General features: G+C 43.1%; 1 protein-coding gene across 2 annotated transcripts; it reads left to right on the forward strand.

Moving 5' to 3' along the window:
* Nucleotides 1-1,024: 1,024 nt before the first annotated feature.
* Nucleotides 1,025-20,058, forward strand: C3H17orf58 (chromosome 3 C17orf58 homolog). Of its 2 annotated transcripts, none has more exons than XM_063123178.1 (6): nucleotides 1,025-1,139; nucleotides 10,524-10,664; nucleotides 13,099-13,728; nucleotides 16,869-16,949; nucleotides 18,367-18,558; nucleotides 19,619-20,058. In XM_063123178.1, exons 1-6 carry the CDS (start codon nucleotides 1,124-1,126, stop codon nucleotides 19,807-19,809), a joined length of 1,251 nt encoding a protein of 416 aa, XP_062979248.1. In that variant the 5' UTR covers nucleotides 1,025-1,123; the 3' UTR covers nucleotides 19,810-20,058. The 2 variants fall into 2 exon arrangements, with proteins under 2 accessions (XP_062979248.1, XP_062979246.1); XM_063123176.1 differs by lacking the exon at nucleotides 1,025-1,139 and adding an exon at nucleotides 8,676-8,777.
* The last annotated feature ends 1,758 nt before the right edge of the window (nucleotides 20,059-21,816 follow it).

Genomic DNA, 21,816 nt, shown 5'->3' on the forward strand with positions numbered 1-21,816 from the left:
TATCCTATTCTTGTAGTTTAGAATGGTGACAGTAATCTTTTCTCTCACCATCACTTTCAATAACACCTTTATCTTCCTCCTTCAAGAAATATATCTAATTTTATCTCTTCTCTCCTTTTAATATTTGTTTAGCACCGTTTATCATTCCCTAACTGGCCCTACTTCTAATTTTCTTTCTGAATTTGAATCTTGTCTCTAAATTTTATTTCTTCTTCTCTAACAGTTAACATGGGAGATTTTAATATTTATTTTGGTTCGGCCCCTGATGTTTCTTTCTAGCAATTTTGTAACCTTCTTTATTCTTTCAATTTCCCTTGTTCTATTCACCCCTCCTACCTATCTTGCTGTTAATACTTTAGATTAAATTACTGCAACTTCCTGTTCTGGAACCGTGAGGAAAAGGAGAGATGCTGCTGTCCTCCTCTTTCTTTTTTTCTTTCCTTTTCACTCTTCTCTGTCTTTACTCAAGTCTCCCTGCGACTTCTAGACCTTTTGTAACGTTTAATCGACCAGGACTCATTCTTTTTACATCTTGTTCTTTTTCTTATGTCCTGTTCACTCTTGTTCCTAGCTAACTCAGCTGTTGACTGGTTTCCTTCTGTTTCTTATTCTTTTAACCATTTATTCCTCTTTCTTATCATGTTTGCTGTTCTTCCCCTCCTCAACCTTCAACTCCACCATTCTCCCCTTCTTAAATACAAATTAAAAAGCATGATGAGAGAACAAAACTGTCGCAACCTAACATTTTATCTCTGAGGCTTTGTGTTGGCTTCTGTTATCTCAAGTCCCATTTCCAGACAGTTAAACATATAAAGCTGCCATATGCTAAGTCAACTGTTGGTCCCCCTGGGTTAATATTTGTCTAATCCAGCCTTCCAAAACATGGTGCCCTCCAGATGTTTTGGTATTCAACTCCTATCAGCCCCAGCCAGCATGACCAATGGTCAGGCATGCTGGTAGTTGTAGGCCAAAACATCTTGACAACATGTGGCAGGGCAAGACTGGTCTAACCTGACCAGGAATGACTCTCTTTGCAGGTCTCCATGGGATGGATGGACTTTCCAGGCTGCTCCCCAAGATCCTTTTGATTAGAGATGCCAAGGATTGAACCTGGGATTTCTACATGAAAAACATACATGGTATTGTTGAGCTTTGCCCCCTCCGCACTTGCTGCTAACTTTTTGTGCCGCCTTGGTGAAAACCACAAATTCCTAATTGCTAGAATGTGTGAGACACACTAATAATCAGCATCACTTGAGCGATGTGTGAATCAAAGTTTCAGCTTTATAGTACCTTAATTTGGGGGGATTCACTACCAGATTCCCCTTTTGTAATTCGTGATTTATTCTACATGTGCACCAAACTTCAGTTTTTGGGATTGGGTTAGGGTTATCTAATTTGGTATACAGTTCATGTCCCCCACTTTTGAGGGATAGATTTGCAAATGATCTCTCCCCCACCCACCCCGAGTTTTCTAGTAATCAATGTGTCTTGGATTAAGTGGCATTACTAGCATTCAGGTTTCTAAATAACTTAAAAGAATTCGTAACAATGTTGATAGTCAATTCCAAGCGTATTCACAGGATATGTAATAATTTTCCTCTGCTTCCTTTCTCTGCATATTTATCCAAGGCTCAGAAAAAAGTGATTAGGCATGTTTTACTCAAAACAGGAAAATTAAAAAGGAAATTGAAATAGAAACCCACCCACCCCAGAAATTATTACTATTGCTGAATCTCTCTCTTTAGGTTCTGTTTGGAGTTATGATTTCTGTTTTGGTGAGTTCATGCCACTCCTTTAACTATAATTTGGAGCAAAACATTTAAAAAGCACACCTCTGCAGATTATTAGACTACATTACATTGAATGCATCACGCTCAAGCTATATTACCATGAAGCGATTTGTAGTTGCCTGCTTCCCCATTAAAAAGATGCTTTGAAGTATTTTCTTGAATTAAGGCAAGGTTATTAAATCTTGACCCATGTATCTATTCTACGCCTTCAGGACTCTACCCAGGGATATAGCAACCTGCGGGGGGGGGGGGATCTACACTACTGCTGTAAAGCGCTTTATAACAGTTTTGACAACTGTTGGGGCCCAGGACACACTGCATATACAGGTTTCAAAACATTTTCAAAGTGCTTTAAAGCGCTTGAAAAGCAGTAGTGTAGATCCCCCCCTGGAGGCAAAGAGAGGCTGGGCCTTCCCAAATGATAATTCTGCCTCCCCATATTTCTTTCAGTCTTCAAATTCCTAGCTTTTCAGTATCTTAAAACCTGAGCTTTTAGAAATACAGATTAGGCATCCAAAGAGAGGGGCAAGGCAAAGTTTATTGGTCATATGATGAAAATCTGAACACAGATAATGAACACAAGCGATAAAGGTACATAAAACAAAGATATCCATGCTGGTTCTGAAGTTTTTAAAAAATCCAAAATCCACAGTAAGGCAATACTGTTATTGGGACCAATCAAAGGTTGTGCAAGCGATGAGAGAAGAGCAACCGGGATCGATGAGGAATCTGGAAACCAAGTTCTTTGAGGAACAGTTGGAAGAGCTGGGTATGTATAGCCTGGAGAAGATTAAGGGGGACACACAATAGCAGTCTTTAGATATCTGAAAGGCTGTCATGCAGAAGATGGAGCACACTTAGAGCTTCCTTAAGTGAGTGTTTTATGGCACGCCCGTTACTGACCACTGACGGATGTTTGCAGGTCATCTGACAATGACAGCAGCCTCCTGTGCATCTCCTGCTCCGTTTTCCGGTTTTAGGGCTAAGAATAAAACCTCAGAAGACTGACTTTTCTAGGATAAATCGATATTTGTCAGGTTTTCCTGCCTTGTGCAGGCAAAGTTGTTCTATAAAATGCCCACTAGAGAATGCTGTCCCACTTAATTGCATTGAGGCTATACAAGCCAAGTGGTTGCTACTCTCTTCCCGGCCTTTTTCTTGTGTAACTACAGCTTGCTGTGGAAGCAGAATTGATGCAGGAAGCAGAGCGACGGTAAGGGCTCTTCCCCCCCATCTGAAGGAGCCTTTTTTTCTCTGTTGCTCCTCAGGGGTAGGACTAAAACCGACTGGTGAAAATTGCAGGGAAGCAGATTGTGGCAAAACATTAGGAGAAATTTCCCAACGGTGAGAGCTGTTCAGCAGCAGAACAAATTGCCTCTGGAGGTGGTGGCCCCTCCTTTGCAGGAGGTATTTAAGCAGAGGCAGGCTGTCCATCTATTAGTGAGGCTGTACTGTAGCTGCACTCTGCACTGCAGAGCCTGCATTGAGCAGGTTTGGACTTGATGATATCTAAGGTTCCTCCCAGGTCTATGATCACATGGGGATTTCCCTGCATCTCTTGGCCCCTCCCTGTACCAGTTACAAACAGGAAGTGTGAACCCAAATCCTGATAGGTGGGGGAGAAGTTGGCAAACCTAAGTGTCGGCAGTTGGGGAAGGAACTGGACGAAGGACATTAATTCTGTTCTGCTGTGAATCTCCCCTTGCAGTAGTGGTGGTGATTAGTGCATAAGTGGTGGCTAAGCTTTCATGGTAGGCCCCAGGCAGAGAGTGCACAGTGCAGTAGTCTAGCCTAATGGAGGCCAGGACCTGAGAAGCAGAGAGGCAAGCAGGAAGCCTGAGGGAGCCCTTACTTAGCCCAGGCAGTGGGGAGTTGGAATATTTATTTTTATTTCATTTCTATATCACTCAATAGCCAAAGCTCTCTGGGCAGTTCACAAAAATTAAGCTAGTTCACAAAAATAATTCTGTGTGTGTGTGTGAGAGAGAGAGACGGGGAAGGAGAGAGAATGGAGAGATTTCTTCCCTAAATTATTAAATACGTTGAAATATATAATTTTGACAAGTTCACCATCAAAGTGACAGTGATCATTATTTTTACGCAGTCCTTTCTTTCTTCCAAATTGATTTGGTTGCTTCTTCATTCCTTCAATTGTACAACTAAAATGAAAACGGTATAAATGAAATAGCATGTATTTAAGTACTAACTTACCATTTCTCTTTTGTTTCACACACTTGCTTCATAGCGGTTATTGCCAACACACAGGTTCTGGCCACCACACTACACCCTTCAAAACAGTTTTGAAGTTGAAGCAGGGCAGGAGCTACACCACTGGTTTATAACGGTCTTGATAACTGTTGGGCCCCAAGTCACATTTCATTTACCGTTTTCAAAGTGTTATATCTTGCTTGGTGTAGATCTGGCCCAGTTTGAAAGGAACCTCCTGAGCTAGTGCTGAAAATCCTAGCCTTCTCTCACAGAACTACAATCGTCAGAATCTTTTCAAGCCAGTTCCATTTCAAAATGGTTTTGAATGTTACAGTGTGGCTAGAATTTTAGTTGCAACCTTTTTAGACCACCACCCCATTGTGTAAATGATCGCTATAAATAATTCACCTTATTTAACTTTTCCTATGCAAACTTGTGCACTAGCAAAATAGGGTGTGTGAGATTTGGTGGTGAAGATGATGAGAAGTAGTGTGCAGCCGCTGCAAAGAAGGCAAACTCCATGTGAGACATTATTAGAAAAGGAATTGGGAATAAAATTGCCAGTATCAGACTGCCTTTATACAAATCTATGGTGTGACCACACTTAGAATACTGTGTACAGTTCTGGTCACCACACCTAAAACAGGATATTGCAGAGCTGGGAAAAGGGCAACTAAAATGATCAAGGGGCTGGAGCATCTCCCCTATGAGGGAAGGTTACATCAGCTGGGATTGCTTAACTTGGAAAAAGGAGGTTAAGGGGAGATGTGATAGAGGTGTACAAAATTATGCATGGTGGAGAATGTGGACAGGGAGACATTTTGTTAGCAGAACTCAGGCTACAGGTCACTGATCTGAGGCTAAAGGGTTAACAAACACCTACAGGGGTGGGAGGGGATTGCTACTTCCTGTCTCCTCCCTCCTTCTTTTTCATTCTGCTGTTTTACCCACCTGCATGGTGTGCTGACCATGATGGGGGAACCAAGCCATCCCATCGTAGGATATGTTAAATGTTGCTAAGTAAAGTTTTCTTTTAAACCACCTGGAGTGTTTCTATTGTCTGTACGTGTGGCTACTCACAGGGCGCTGATTCGGTCGACAACACATTTTTCTCTCTCATAATAATACCTGGTGTCATCCCATGAAACTGATTGGTGGGAGATTCAGGACAGATAAAAGGAAGTATAGTTTAACTATGGAATTCACTACCACAAGATATAGCAATGGCCACCAATTTGGATGGCTTTAAAAGGGGGTTGGATAAATTTCTGGAGAAGAAGGCTGTCAATGGCTATTAGTCCTGATGGCTATGGTATCAGATGTAGTAAGCCTATATATACCAGTTGCTGGGGAACATGGGTGGGAGGGTTCTGTTGCACTGTGCCATGCTTATGGGTCTCTGTTTGATAGCTGGCTGACCACTGTGTGAACAGAGTGCTGGATTAGATGGACCCTTAGTCTGATCCAGCTCTTCTTATGTTCTTAGGGTTAGCCAGTCGGCCCCTCTGTAGAACAGAGTGTGTGTGCTTGTACAGTTAATTTTAGGATTGTAGTTTGGAGAGAGATATAATTCCTAAGTGACGTGTTGTCAAGCATTTGCTAGTGCAAAGTGAGGTTTACAGCTATTAAGTTTACTTTTAAAAGTGAAACTTTTTAAATGCTTGCATGACATGACCAATGGCGGTGCCAGGGCAGTTCTTTGGTTCTGAGAAGTAGTTGCCTTGGGAGAACTCACAGTTGTGAGGCAGTTGAGGCTTAGTAGAAGGGAAGTCAGCCAGAATCTGCATTGCCCACACGTAAGTCATACTGAAAATCAAGATCAAGCGAGCTTTTGCCCTTCTTTCCATGTGCTGAGGCATGTGCTGCAATTGCACGGGTGGCAACAGAAAGTCGGACTACATGGACTGAAACTGTAGGCTCTTCCTAGTTTCTGAAAAATATAAAACAGAACTAATGGAAAAATATCTAAAACCACATATTAGTTCTGCATATCATAAAGTATTGCTCAGCGTGTCGATCTGTCTCCTTAGTGTATAACATTTTGCAGTTCAAGTTGATGTTACCAATAAAATGGTTGGGATGGTACTCTTATCCTGCTTGTGGGTTCCTGGTCGACAGCTGGTCAGCCACTGTGTGAACAGAATGTTGGGCTAGATGGACCCTTGGTCTGATCCAGCAGGGTTCTTCTTATATTCTTACGAGATGTAAAACACTTTTCCTACTGAAAGTGCTCTACTGCGACTACGACTACTATATTCTCTAGTCACTGTTATTTAGTTTGCACAACTATTTTGCATGTGGAAGATTTTGTATTTTATATTGATTTGATTTCATGAAAATTTCACAAGCTATTGTTCCTGATTAAAACACATACATCGGGTTTAAAAGTTTTTTACCACCATTACCTATCAAAACTTCCCCCCTCAGGAACCTCCTTTATGGTGATGTATCCCCCAAGCCTCCTGCCTCCCCAATACTTGTCCCTGTACCCCCAATGAAAAAATGTCTCTCTACACCTCTGACTCTGCCCCTCCTTCGGCTGCATGTGTAGATCCAATCTGATTGTGAGTACAGTGGGGTAGTTAATAAACATTAAAAAGTAACTGATCTGCATCAACTAAGCATTCTAAAGACTTTGATGACTTGTTGGAATTGGCCAGAATTGTCAATATCCCAAAATATAGTAATGTAGAAATACCATTTTTTTAAAAAGCAAGGGTGGGAGATCTGTGGACCTGCAGATGTTGTTGGACTCCAACTCCCATCATCTCCAGGCAACATGGCCAGTGGTCAGGGATCATGGTAGTTGGGGTCCATCAACATCTGGAGTCCGACAGGTTAACTGCTATGAAGTTAACCTATGGGCCTGTTTTATATGGCCACTACAAGCGGTATTAATGTGGGCAAGCACCACAGTACCTATTAATACTGTGGGACAATTTCAAACAAAACTGTCATAACTTACCTGGAGGAGGATTTGTCAGATGAGGAAGAAGAGGTGAAAGCCAGCGCAGCAGGCCCCAGCTGGAGCCAGGGGGAGAGCTGAAGGCTCTGGCTGATAACACTCCCCTAGAACCATTAGAAGAACAGTCTGGTCCCTCCAGTGTTGTTCATAGACTCCCCCAAATGTAGGAGGCAGAGCTGGAGATGATTCATCCCTACAAATGGCATAGGCTCAGATGCGAGCAGAAGCAAGAAGAGGCAACACCATGGGGCCGCTCTTAAAAGCAACACGTTGACCTAATTAGCCAGCTGTGCTGATTAACAACCAGCTGATTAAGAACCAGCACAGCTGGAGCCAGATCTCTCCTGCAGTTAACCATTAGTTAACCTCAGCATGGTGACATGCTTCTCCGGGCCTTGCAGACTCTGGGACCCTCAATGACCCTCCTGGATACCCCCAGACTGGCTTTGATGCTTTGCACACCTGACTCCTGTGGCTCAACCTCTGGACTGGTTTTAACCTCACCCCTGCCTTCTCCTACTACACTCGGACTGCACTGGCTTCTCTCCTTGTTTACACCTGGGAATAGCTGAGCCTTGACCAGAACACTTGCCGACCTTGAAATAGGACAAAAACACTGGACCAAAACAAAGCATCACAAACAGCCCTGCATACTCCTAGGGTCATAGGACAAAGGAAGCTGTCTTATGTTAAGTCAGACCCAAGGTCCTCCTAGCCTAGTATTAACCCTGACTCACAGCTCTTCAGGGTTTTTTCCTGCCCTACCTGGAGATGGTGGGGAATCAAACCTGGGACCTTTTGCATGCCAAGCAGGGCCTCTGCCATTGAGCTACAGCCTCTCCTCCTCGGACCAAGAGAATTTCTAATATTGGATACTGTTTCCATCAATTGTTAGCCAGGTGCCTCCAGGACATTTGACCAGTGGAGGTTGATGGCACTAATATCATGGGGAGGTGAATCTGTTCTGGGTTTCGGTCAGAGCTCTAAATGAGCTGTCCAAGGTGCTGAGCCCCAACCCCAAAATAGGTTCAGCACATTGGAGAGCTCTTTTAGAGATTGGGCTGAAACCCAAACTGGATTCACTGTCCCCATGACATTGGAGCCACCAGCCTCCACTGCATTTGACATGAATCCCAGAAGCTTTCCCTGTTGTTTGTTCGCAGCACCAGGTTTTCAGAGATATACTGCCTCTAAACGTGGAGGTTCCATTTTGCTAGCATTACAGCTGTTGACAAAATCTCATCTCTGAATTCGTGTAATCAAAGATGAGTAGGGAAAGAAGATATGCACACCACCACCACCAAGTGTGATAGGCAGCAGTATTTATTTTGTAAGAAAAGAAATATACTGTACCTTCAGTTCTATTTGATTTCTAGGCTGTATGCTTGTGGGAGACAATCAATGGAACAGAGTCGCAGACATCTCTGCCCTGTCTCCTGCCTGCAGGAAGCGAAGGAACAGCTTTTATTCTTTTCAGGACCTTGTTGCCAAGAGTCAGGAGGCACCGAGTGGAGGTATGATCCCATTTTAGAAGTGGCTTTTTTGCACCGCTACTGGGGACAGCAACAGCTTGGTCTTGCTCCAGTGGTTTGGCCAGTGACCGATTCCCGTTTCCCCTAAGGATGCCTCTCATTAGCATGAACAGGGGGAAGGGCCAAAAGACAGAGAGAGAGAGAGAGAGAGAGAGAGAGAGAGAGAGAGAGATTGACTCTGGCTCATTTTTAGTTTGAAAATGCTTTCCTTTGCAATGACATCCAAAACGCTCTGGTTCCTGTGCTTCGCCTTGGGCTCCTCCTTCAGCAACAGGGCAGGTAGGTTGGGCAGCATTCAACGGTAGGACGATAAGGCACTTTGCTGGGCTAGAGCTGACAGCTTCTCTCCCCCCTTCCTCTCACCGCCCCATTCTGCCAAACTTTTGCCTTCACCAGCTGCAGCCTTTGCACCGAGCGTCTGAAGCCCCTCTCCTCGCAGCCTTGGAAAGACCATTTGTGCTTGTCTATCCATCGGACCAGATGCATTAGAGGGGTGGGCAGGGTCGTATTTGCAGCCATCAGCAGATGCTTGGACTCCCTGGCTACCCTGATTTCTTCACCACCACCCCTGCGCCTAGATGTGTGAACTAGTATACTAGATGTATACTAGTTCATACATCTCTGGCGTGTGCCTTTTCTATTTCCTCCTTTGCCTTCCCAAATGTGAAGAATATTTCAGGTGTGGGCTTACTTGGAGCTGGCACCTGTTTTATAGGGAATAGAAACAACTGGGCATTGCAGTATATTGTTGGGTGGGTGGGGCAAGACAGGTGCCAGACAGGTGCCTCCACTAACTCTACATGCAGAGTCTGAATTAGACGGAGAGATGGCATAAAAATTAGGAATAGATTACAGGTGGTAACCGAATGTGGGGGAACAGGGAGAAAGCGGGTAGAAGGCGACATGGAAGAGGCCGTGAAATGGACTCCTGTCAACCTTTTGTGGGGCAACAACCAGTCTTTTCTCAGTCATGTAAAACTGCTGAAGAGCTAATGTGATCAGCCCTAAGCTCCAGGGGTAGGGCGGGCAACAAAAGAAGTGAATGCAACGTGCAAAGGAATTGCTCGAGATCTTTCAGGCCTCAAGCTTGCTTGTTTCAGCTTTCAAGTAGGGTTTTAAATTCTGCATTTCCATTGTTAAGAAATACGACCAAATAACTTCTTGCCACATAATTTTTGTTTTGTTTTGAGGGAGCCTGGGAAGAGGAGGAGAAATCTGTTTCACACTAGATAGACCAAGCCTGCTTGACAAAGACTGCAGTCCAATGGGACTTTATGGAACATACTTCTGAGTAAACATGCATGGGATTTGCATATTTACTCAGAAATAAATCCCATTGAGTTCAATTTGGTTTAATCCCCAGGAAGTATGCACAGGATTGCACTGCCAGTAACCTAAATATATTTTATTAAATAATTCTTTCCCACACACCCAGATTCCACCTGCCCCATCGTGTTCTATATGTGTAACTCCAGATATTGAGGACTCTATACATTGAATACTTTGGCCATGCATGTGCTGTGATTTTACCACATGTTTATGCAGGGGCTACTACAAAAAATCTTCCTAAGACTTGCAGGGTTCATATCCCCAGAGTCTGTTCAATTAACACCCTGGGATGACCTGATGCAACCCTGAATTTCCCCTTTTTCTTAAAATCCTCTTGGCCCTGGTGCAATATGTACATATGAGTACTTGGATTCTGTAGAGGCACCTGAGAATACGTGGACAGGAACGCTGACATAAAGGGAGTGTCGTTTGATGAAAACATAACTCATTGCATGAGAATCCATCCCACTGAATAGTGTGAGGGAAGTGATGGTCTTAGACAAATAATAATAATAATAATAAATAAATAAATAAATAAATAAATAAATAAATGAAGGGTCTGTTCAATCAAAGAGGAATAATAGGGGTAGCGTCAGATGGGAGCATGTTTGGGCGGGAAAGCGGCCACCGGTCCTGCACTCCCAGCTTCTTCACATGGATTTTTCCTCCCTTCATGGCAATGTTCTGCCTTCACAGGCGGTATCAGGCAATCTTTTCTCTCACCAGCTGTTGTCATGGGAAAGAGACAAGTAAATAATGAAGTCAACAGGCAGGAGACTTTGGAGTTGGAGCTAAACCAGCAGTCACAATCCGCAGCGAGAACTGCAAGTCAACCATGTACGGTTTGTTTGTCTGTGTATGTATAAACTGGTTATGTTCTTTTTAAAATACTCTGTATTTGACAATGTAAATCAAAAGTAGAAAAAAAGGGTTGGAGTAATTTAACCACTCATCACAAATGGTCCTGCCTGGGAAAAGCTCAGAGCCAATGCAATGAAGATGTTAATAGGGTTAAGGAAGTTGCTCACTTGTTAATACCAGTCTGCAGGCATAACAAAATGCAACTGATAAGTTGGTTGTAATTTTCAAGTTTTCATTTGTAAAGGTCAAGTCTCTCATATGCCTTCTTCCTTCTCACCTTTACTGCAAACAAATGATCTTATATAATTAATAATTAAGTTTAATTTTTTAAAAAAAAACTCTGCCAATAACTTGTCTACAAGGGAAGGTTAGTTAAATCTAATTCTTGTGAAGTAATTTGAGTTCAAGGTAGTTAGTATGCCCAGGTAAACAGCTTGGGAAATACTGAGAGATCTTTTTCAAAGCTTGGCTTAAATTTTATTTGCAAGCTAGAATAGATGGTGATTTGGGGAGACTGAAAATCCTACTGTGTATACTACAAGTTCATCAAAGTTGCCTTTTTAAGCTTTTTTGCTTGGAAGTCAGTCACAGCCCATGGATGGAACAACTGAGTAAACATGATTAGGACCAGGGCAATACAAGGTAAATGAGCTCTAAAGTTCTTTATAGGGCTCTCAGACAACTGATTTGAACATCTGGGGATCTAAAGAATTATTCAACAATACACTGAGCTGGTGACAAGTCTTAAGCAGGGCAGATGACATTGTCAACAAGGCTTCCCATGGATGGGAAAACCAAATAGCCATGTTTGTCAGAGACTTTTAAACAATCAGATCAGGATGCAATGTGAACCCTGCTCCCCGGATGCTCCCTGGACATGCAGAATTCTTTTTTTAGAGAGGGGTTTGTTTATAAATTGTGCTTTTAATTTGTAACAAAAACAGGAGGGGGGGAAATGCAAAACCTTCATGCTTCCGCCTGCCCACTGCTGTGCTTTTAAAAAATTTTTTGGGAAACATTGTGCTCCCAGGGTTCAAATGCAAGATGCTAAAACAGTCACTGTGGCCTCGTCCAATTATTATTATTATTATTACATTTATATCCTGCCTTTTTTTCTTCCTTAAGGAACACAAAGCAGCATACATAATCCTCCTCTCCATTTTATCTTACCAACAACAGCCTGTGAGGTAGGTTGGGCTGAAAGTCTGTGACTGGCCCAAAGTCACCCAGTGAGCTTCCATGGCTAAGTGGGGGCTGGAAGCCAGTTCTCCTGGCTCCCAGTCCAACACTATAACCATTACACCATACTGGCTGTATTACCTGCAGTAACAGGGTTAGCATGTCTCTGTATGCCAGTTGCTAGGGAACATGAGTGGAAAGGTGCTATTTTGCTGATGTCTATTCATACTATTTGTGGGCTTCCGAGTGGAGTATCTGCTTGGCCACTGGGAGAACAGAATGCTGCTCTTAGTTAGGCCTTTGGTTTGATTCTAGAGGGCTCTTCTTACGTTCACGTTGTGGGGCTGCTGAGACCCAACCCCAGCTCTGGTGGAACAACAGCAGCTACTGTTCACTACTGCTGTCCCAATGATGGCCCTGGCCTAGACATAAGGAGGACAAGGGATAGGAAGAGGCCAGTGTGCTCTGGTTTGTTTGCATGGCATTTATGGAACCTTTAACATACACCAGAGACAAGAATCCACCACAGCGCTTATGCTGTGCATGTTTATTACCTGCTTCAAACCGGTAGGCTTGACAGTGAATACATGAAAGAAGGCAACTATGCCCCACAATTAAAGCATCCATCAATTAAAACCTTTCCATCCCATCTCCTACCAGGTTAACCTTAACCTCTCAAAGCAAGCCTAGTTGCTCTTAGTCAATAGAATCAACTTGCAACACTCCCAAAGAATTATATAATCATAGAACAGTAGAGTTGGAAAGGGCCTATTAAGGCCATCAAGTCCAACCCCCTGCTCAATGCAGGCATCCACTTTAAAGCATACCTGACAGATGGCTGTCCAGATGCATCTTGAATGACCCTAGTGTGGGAAAGCCCATGACCTCCCTAGGTAATTGGTTCCATTGTCACACTGCTCTAACAATCAGGAAGTTTTTCCTGATGTCCAGCCGGAATTGGGCTTCCTATAACTTGAGCCCATTAGTCCGTATCTTGCACTCTTGGATGATTGAGAAGAGTTCCTGGCCCTCCTCTGTGTAACAACCTTTCAAGTATTTGAAGAGTGCTATCATGTTTCCCCTCAGTCTTCTCTTCTCCAGGCTAAACAGGATGCTAAGGTCTGGCCTTGACAGGAGAGAGTTCTGCAGTGAATGCCCTGTGTTATGGAGCCTGTGGCCGGGATCACTGCACTCACACTTTAACCTCTTGTTCTCATTTATTTGAACGCAGGGCCACTGTCATATGCTGGGAAGCCCATGAGATCATTCAACAAAGATGTGTATGGGTCGGTGGGCTCTATGCCTAGCCAGAGCAAGTCTCCACTCAGAGGAAGCAGCATGACCAGGGATGGCCACACGGAAGGCCAGCCGCTGCCTCCAGGTGGCGAGCAAAAGGGGAAAACAGGGAACACACACCAGCTGCCCTTGGAAAAAAAGAAAAAGGTCAAAAACGCTGTAGAAAACCACACAGGCTTAAGGAAGCAGCCCACTCAGCATGTCAAAGGCCTTCCTTCCGAGAGCCACGAGGAGGAGGGCATTCTCCCTGCCGCTTACTTCAGTCAAACAAACCGAATACACACAGATAGGCTCCAGTTGGAAGCAGCCAACACCATCTCTGCCTATTTTCACCCACAAGTATATTCCCATCATCAAGGCAGATTGCTGGCAGAAAAGCCGGCTTTCAAAAACACAGGGCTGAACGTTGGGCAACTCTCTGGTAACTTGGGTCACCTCAACCGGCCTAGCAAGAACAATCCTTACTACAAACTCAGCCATTCCCTCAGAAACACCAGTAAGCCCTCCTGGCTCACAAACCGACAGACATCGAGCCTGCTGCATGACTTCAGCATCTTAAAGAACGGTAAGCATGTTGAATCTAACTTGCTGTGTTCAGAAGCGACATCTGTGGCAGGGCTCTGTTAATCTTGAGTCAATGAAGAGATGAATGATTTTAGGCCACAATCCTATGCACACTTAGGAATTATCATTGAACTTGCTGGGGCTTACTTCCAAGTAAACATGACACAGGGTCAGGATATTAAATGGAGGAGGAGGAGGAGGAGGAAATCATTAGTCTTAATCTACCCTCTCACATAATATAGTTCATGAGATTTCCATTTAACCCACTTGATAATATGCTTGCATTCCTCCTGGCATGTTACTTTGTGGTTTTTAATGTACCATTTATCACTGCCAGTAGCAGCATGGTAACATTCACACTTCAGAAGTGGGCAATACTGTGGGAACACTGATTTAATTAATCCTGTAAAATAGTCAGGGTAGCTACTTGTTTCCTGCTTTAAGTGGTTACAAAATAGCTGTCTTGAGGTTTCAATTATCCTGCTGCCTTAAAATAATTGCTGTTAAGATTACGTTCCTGCACTGAACACCTCATCAGGTGGATGAATGAGCATTCAACAAGTCTGCCATAGCCACAGCAGATGGTTGTTCTTCTGGAAGTATGCTCTGGAAGTCAATGCCTTGCACACATCTAAAGTATAGTGGAAGGCACTGAGAAGATATTAAGTGGGGATCTTATGGCTAATCATCTGAAGCAGAGGTGTGGAACATGTGCCCCCCTAGATGCTGTTGGATGGCAACTCCCACCAACCCTAGACAGCGTAGCCAATGGGAATAGAAGATAACAGTTACAGTACAACATTTGGAGGCCCATTTGTTCCCAGCCCTGATCTAAGGGAATTGAGTGAACCATCTGTAAACTGAGCTCATGAGGAGGTCACTGCACATGTTCTCTGCTAGGATCAGTCATCTATGTAGGAGGATACCATAGTACGCAGAGGCAGTGAAGCTGTACTGATTGCCATACGCTAATTGATACAAATGTGTTGGAAGCATGTCGAGGCTAAAAAGGTAGAGTACAATATTGGAAACAGTGTTTTCATATTCCGAACCAAAGAAACTTCTCATGTGTAAATTGGCTAACAATGTTAAAGTTAGCATCTTGGCCTATAAACATGAACCAAACTTCAGTGGTGAGAAGAAAAATGTCTGCCAACAGCAGAAACCATGGACCAGAGAGGTCAGAGACAGGTTTTCAGTACCCAGGACAGACCACAAGGAGGCTACATAACCTCGGTTTAAACATACTCACTATTTGCTACAAAAGGGTTAGAGGCCTAACCATAGCTTAGTGTGTCATCTGAACAGGCCCAATGGCTGCCAGTGCTTTGTCTCATGAAGCCTCCCTGAGGCTTGGGAAGCTGTTGCTTGTTTGCTGAATTTTAGGCAGGAGTCTACTTTATGCTCTTCTCCAAATAATTATGCCAGTCCTCCATGGGAACTTTATAAAAAGATACCCACTGTGTCACAAATGTGTAAGGGATGTAAATGTGAAAGAGGAAATCCCTGCAACAAAACGAAGCAGTGTCCAACTAAACTAAGAACTGGAAGAAAAAGTTCCTTTTCTAAAGAAAAAATGTCAAAGCGCATGGGGTGGGTGGGGGAACCCAGAGAAAGTTCCCTGAGGTGCTGCTATCATGCTAGTCAGAAGAGAATGGAGCAGGAAGCCATGCTTTGCCCTTTGAGACGTGAGCAGACATGCAGCCGCTCCTGTCAAGTGGAGGAACTATTTGTGTGTTGAGGGTTCTACAATGCTCCGAAGCCATTGTGGGACTGCAGACACTCTAAGGAAGAGATGCTGTATAGGTCGCCATGCTTTTTAACTTACTTATATGTCTATTGAATTTTGTAAACATACAAGTGAAGGAAAGTTGCATGAAGCGGGGCCAAAGTTTCTGGAAACTACTCAACCGACCTCTGCTAGATATCAGAAGAAATGAACAAAGCCTGATAAAATAGCAAGACATAATAAGATGTTGTAAGGTAATGTCCTCAAAAGGTCTGGGAGAGAATGAAATTGGTAAGGCTGATAATATATCAAAGGAGAGCTAGGAGAGCCCTTGGGAATGGTATGGTAAATAGTGCGAGAGGCTGTAGATGCAGGAGGTGGAAATGGAGGAGCAACTTAGGCTCCCAGCCTTGTATAACCATGAAATTCAAGAGAATAGTAAGAAACAGGGAAGGGAAAGTGTTAGAAACACACCAGAATTATACAGTGATTATTTAATATGGAAATTAAACATGTACAGATTTAGCATGGTTCATTTTGATTTAAGGCCGTGTATGAACAATGCCCATATTGGGCATTCAATGTTAGAATAAGATTGTTGCCTTGCCTTTCGAGAGTGTTTTTGTTTTGAGAGAGAGAGAGAAGATCTTGAGATACATATAGGCATTGAAGAGTAACAACTTTTTCTCAATGAAAACTGAGGTGGTACAAATAGCAGTGTTTTTAGAGCAGCCTTTCCCAGCCTGGTGCCCTCCAAATGTTTTGAACAACTGCTGGCATTCCTGACCATTAAACAGCTGAAGTCCAAAACATCTGGAGGGCAACAGGTCGAGGAAGGCTGGTCTAGAGGAAGTTTTCAAAAATGGAGGAGCGGTTGCAAATCTGAAGCTCATTTTCAAGCTTGCTTGTTTTTGCACCCAAATGTCCCTACTATACAAAGTCCTTCTTTGGAAATCATAAGCTACATGGAGTAACAACAAATAATAGAATCTGGGATCCTAACGGGCAGCCTCAAAGGTTAACAACACACTCACACTACATTAGATCTGATGGGCCAACAAGACGGGCTGCACACAAGGGTGGGGGAAATAGTCTTAAAATGTATTTGGAGAAGAAACCGCCATTTTAGACAATATCCTCTCGGTGGCACAACTACAGCAATAGCTGCTGCTCGAGCATTAGGATAGAGCTGCCATCCTATACCCACTTACCAAGGAGTAAGCCCCTCTGAACTCAATTGGATTTACGTCTGAGTAGACATGGATAGGCTTGCACTGTAAATGTCTTAGGAGGGGCCCTATACCAGGCCGCTCCATTGACTGATCACGCTCAAGGTGGAACTCTCCCCTTCCCCGTTTTCTAATTTGAGTCTGTGCAGCTTAAACTTCCAGCCCTTTGGGGTTTTGTTCTAGATGCTGACAATGCAGAGGTGTGCCTGACAGCCTGCAGGAGGGAGCATGAGGAGGTGGAGGCCTACTGCAGCAGCGAATTTGGTAAGATCATCCGGCTCCATCTAAGCTGGTTCAGGTTCAGGTACAGGTCATGTAGTGTGCATGCTCATGTTACTGGCACACACAATTCCTATTCCAGGCTTGGGGCAGTCTTGGCAATGGTTTTACAGCACCCTCCCAAAGAATTTTCTTGGCACCAGCGAGAGAAGTGTCCATCTTCCCAGAGCCAGGGCTTGAGCCAACTTCCAAGCTATTTCATTTCATTTCGTCTTATGTTGCTGTGCATTTCAACAGAATGATATGCTTTAGTTTTATTACTGCCAAAATTATGTTATTGCGAACCATCCTGGGCACTAAAAAGAGCAGGGTAGAAAGAGAGCAATAAATATAAATTACATTTCAGTGCCTGGAAGTGGCTTGACTGTTGGGACATGCTCCTACCAAATGCAGAACACTGTTCCTTTACATAAATGCAGGAAGAACCTGTCGTCCTCCAGATATTAGACTACAATGCCCAACCTTCCTGGACAGCTGGTCATGCTGGCTGGGGTTTGATAGAAGTTGGGTGTCCCAATAACATCTGGAGGGCCATAGGTTCCCTTTCCATTTTACATGGTTTCAGTTTGAGCACCTATGGCATTATGGGATAGGAAACCTCTTGGCCATTTTGCATAGCAGTTGCTTTCCAGCAGACTTTTTGAGTTTGAGCAGTCTTTAGTTCCCGTGTATATCAGAAATATATGTTTGAAGTTACAAACACCTCTGTTAATTTGCTATATTCAATTTAATTCTTGTGATTTGTTTAAAAAAAAATCACATAGATCTCTCTGACGTATCAGGACAGGATGAACATAAACACATAGTGTTGCCTCAGAAAGGAAACGTTGGATCTAATCCATAGTCTTGAGGCAATAAAACTGCCAAACCCTACTCTCAAAACTTCGAGCCTCACTGAAATCTATAGGATTACTTTGTCTCATTCTGAGGAAGAGATGGGTCGGTGTTTTGCAACTGTACCATTATTTTAGGTATGTGGCATGGATGCTGTGAAATCTCTCCCTTCATTCCAGAACTCCCTTTACACTCATAAGAGTTGCACCAACAGAGAAAGCAGCTAGTGCATATGTGATTTGCAAAGACTGCAAGTTATAAGCTCACCAGAATGAGATATAGGAATCCCATTATTAAAAATAAATGTGCCTGAAATCTTAAGTTAATTCTCTTGTGAAATTGTTTGCTCTTATTCAGTGATAGATGAATATTGTCCAACTTGCTATTTGTGTTCATTTTATACATGACAACTTAATTGGATTGTGGGTTATTTTAAATTGTTATGTACACTGCCTTGGGAACATATGTTGAAAGGCAGTTTATAATCACTGTTATAGCTACACATCATTGAACAATTAGTACCAGCATCCCAGGACTGGTTATTAATTTCTCCCTCTCTTTTTAAAAGTGGCGAATGGGATTGTTCATGATGTCACCATGATACATAAAGGAACACGCTTAGTGATGCTGTTGGTAAACAGTAATGGACTATATAAGATGAATCGCCTGTACCTCAACCCTGATGGCTTCTTCTTCCGAGTTCACATTCTAGTCGTGGATACCTTGAACTGCAGTAAACCTTGTCCAGACTTCAAACTTGGTAAAGAACCAAAGTCTTCTCTCATCTAATGTAGCCCAAGTTACCCACAGAGAGGAAACAGGGTGGTGGTAGCATATACGATAGGTGCAGTGGGTTACTTTTTGCAAAAGAAACCTTTCCTACCTCTGTTATTATTAAAATCGTTTTTTACCCTCCTCTTCAGCCAAAAAACAGCTTACAAAGATTAAAAATAAGCCAGTGCCTGCCTGCAGTCCAACCATGTCTGGAGGGCCACACGTTCCCCATCCCTGCTCTACAGGCATGAGTCTTGTGTTTGAGTTGGCAGCAAAAGGTTACTGCAGAACCTCAGACTGTAGAGTTTCAGCACAGGGAAAGCACACAGCTCCAAAATCAGAAAGAGTCTTGTGGCACCTTAAAAAAAAAATACATTCGTTACGGCATAAACTTTTGTAGACTACAGTTCACTTCATCAAATGCATGAAGTGCTTCCTGATGGTTGAGGACAGGGACAAACACTGAGGTCAGAGGGAAATGGGACTATAGGCAGTGATAATTACCTTAACGGTAGCCATTCACAAAACAGTCATTGGGGGATGACACAAGTCATCCTTGCAGTTATGAGCTGTGATAACACGCTCCTGTCCTTATTCAAGCCATGGGAGGTAGAACTGAACCTCTGTTGTAGTTCACTTGTTTTGCAGTAGAATCTGTCTTTGAAATTCCTTTCTTGAAAAATGGCCACCTTAAGGCCATTCTTAAGCAAAATAACCTCAAAGACAGATGATAATAATTTTATTTATTAAATAATATATTTATTTTAGAGCTGATAGCGATGTAACTTGGTCCCAAGCCATTTAGAGCTTTACAGGTCAAAAACCAGCACTTTGAATTGGGCTCAGAAACACACCGGTATTCTTTTAGTTCTTGCGATCTTTCCAGAGAATGTCTATTACAGGGCGGATTAAAATAAATGTCTATTACGGGGCGGATTAAAATAAATAAATAAACAAATAAATAAATAACCCTGCATCAAATTTGCCTCTACAATTGACACGTCATAGAACGCGAAGCTCCACTTTGTCACTTCCTATCTTTACAGGTAGCAGATACATTGTGATGGGCCAGATCTACCACAGGAGACGACAACTCCCTGCAGTTCTGCAGGAGCATGTGAGGGGGCGCCTGAGGCCAGGAGATGGGCTGCTTTGGAGGGGCAGCAGCTATGTGAAAAGGTTCAACAGAAGGCGAGACCAGAAAGTTCGAGGGACAGCTCACACCAAATGTGGATGAGGCTGCAACGCAGCCACAGCTCCTGGGGCTGAAGCAGTTTTAGGGCTGCTGTCGGACAAAAAATAATCCCTGCTTTTGCCACAGACTTTATCTACCTTCTCTGTAAACAGCCTCCAGGTTTTGCTCCGGGGGTGGAAGAAGTGACTGGCCCAGTTATTGAGTCATGAGTTTTCAATGGCTTACAACAACCTACCAGTCCCCCCCCCCCCCCAAAAAAAGCTACAATAAAAGAGTTCGTGCTTCAAGGCACACAGCTATTTTTCTGGAATTTGTTACTGCTTGGCCAATGTGAACCTTGACGTTTGTGATATACTTTTATAGCACTATTTCTACCCATTGGTAGCCATATTGCTTCACAGGGTTATGTATTCAGTCAAAAGCTGAACTTTTCAGCATTTGGGCAGGTTTTTACAAGAGAAAATCAACATGACAAGAACAGTTCTTGCGGAATACATATGCAATGGTTTATGTGAAAATGATGAAATGTGTTATTTACACACATTTCTGCTTCATGTTAGGCATAGTTGAGGTTCTGTTCATGAATAATTTCGTCCTCGGTTCTTAAATTGAGTCAAGCCCCATTTAGCTCAAAGTCTACTTATTCTAATTAGTTCTCAAACCAGATTGCATCGTATGTACTTTGTCTGAAGCTATAATTTATTATATAAAATCATCAGAGCTCTGCGGTTAATATAGCAATTGCAAGCATTCTTCAGAAAAGGCTCATTCAAATGCTGACCCCAGTTGCTAGCAAAAGTGGGAGGTGTTCATGTTTGTACAAGGAACCAAAAGAACATAGGAGCCCTGCTAGAGCAGACAAAAGGCCTATCTAATCCACCAGCTGGTTCCCCATAGGGGCTAAGCAATTGCTTATGGGAGGCCCAAGCCCTATCCTCCAGAACCAACAGTTCTGCATACATTTTTGGAGTTAAGAAACAAAGATACACAGGTTTTGATTCCAATGACTACGAGCAGACCGCTCATGCTTATGGGCTTTCCCAATCCCCCACCCCCCAAAGCCTCTCTTCAAGTGTTGGGGCAAGTGCCAAACAGCATGGGATGTGACACAGGAGCCTGGAACAGGGAGGGGGAATTGGCACAAGTCGGAGGCAAGGGATATCTCCAGCTATGTCATTCTTTCCCTTCCCTTTTGCTTGTTTATAGAAGTAATTTATGTGGGAAATTCTGCTTACCTCAAATCTATACCAAGCTTATGCATCCATATTCATCTTCTCTTGCACCTCGCACTCCAAAAGGCAAGCCTCTTTTGTTAGCAAGCTCTTCCTCTAGCGATTGTCTAAGAAATTAGGCTCATATAAATATTGATTGAGCATGCCCACAGTTAGCTACTGGTTGGCCACTTTCATAAATGCAATGACTAGAGAACAGTTTATTCAAACATCTTGGAAGAACATTAAGAGCTCATCATTGGTTGTTTGGCTAAAGCAGATCTTTATACAGGGCAATGCCTCAAAAGATGTAGCCGCTATTAAGAGAATACATTTCAAGGTTTGTAGAACTAATAACATATTGTGTCAAAATGGTCAGATAAAAGGGCAAATTATATGGCAATGAAAAAATGCGGCAACTCAGATTAGATGACTGGAGAAGAAAGCAAAGACAGAGTAATTTGGGGACAAGAATACGCCATGAAAAGAGTTTGCTTAAAGAGAGATGGAAAGGGAATGGAGGAGTTTATTAGCTCTCTCTGCCACTGTAAAAAATAACAATTAATCACCCAGATATGAGCCCAGGCTGGAATCTCCTAGGAGACCTTGTAACATTATACTGGCAAAACACAATTCTGCTAGATCTCTCATGGTTTCTAACAGGTTCATACATTTTCTAATAGGAGAAAAAGAGTTGGTTAAGACTGTGTGGGTAAATGGCAAACTCACAATCAAGATGTCAGAGTTGACATTTCCCCAAGATATCTTGAATGAAGGCATTTTATTTTGTCAAAATTAGACTTCCTGGCAACAACCCAGGCCAATGGGAGAGGATGGG

This window comes from Elgaria multicarinata, chromosome 3 (genome assembly GCF_023053635.1).
Source record: "Elgaria multicarinata webbii isolate HBS135686 ecotype San Diego chromosome 3, rElgMul1.1.pri, whole genome shotgun sequence".
NCBI lineage: Eukaryota > Metazoa > Chordata > Lepidosauria > Squamata > Anguidae > Elgaria > Elgaria multicarinata.

Coding starts and splice junctions, on each gene's coding strand:
- C3H17orf58 (XM_063123176.1), top strand. CDS start 8,699: ATGCTTTCCTTTGCAATGACATCCAAAACGCTCTGGTTCCTGTGCTTC. Junction 8,778..10,523: donor CTCCTTCAGCAACAGGGCAG/GTAGGTTGGGCA, acceptor CTGCCTTCACAG/GCGGTATCAGGCAATCTTTT. Junction 13,729..16,868: donor CTTCAGCATCTTAAAGAACG/GTAAGCATGTTG, acceptor GTTTTGTTCTAG/ATGCTGACAATGCAGAGGTG.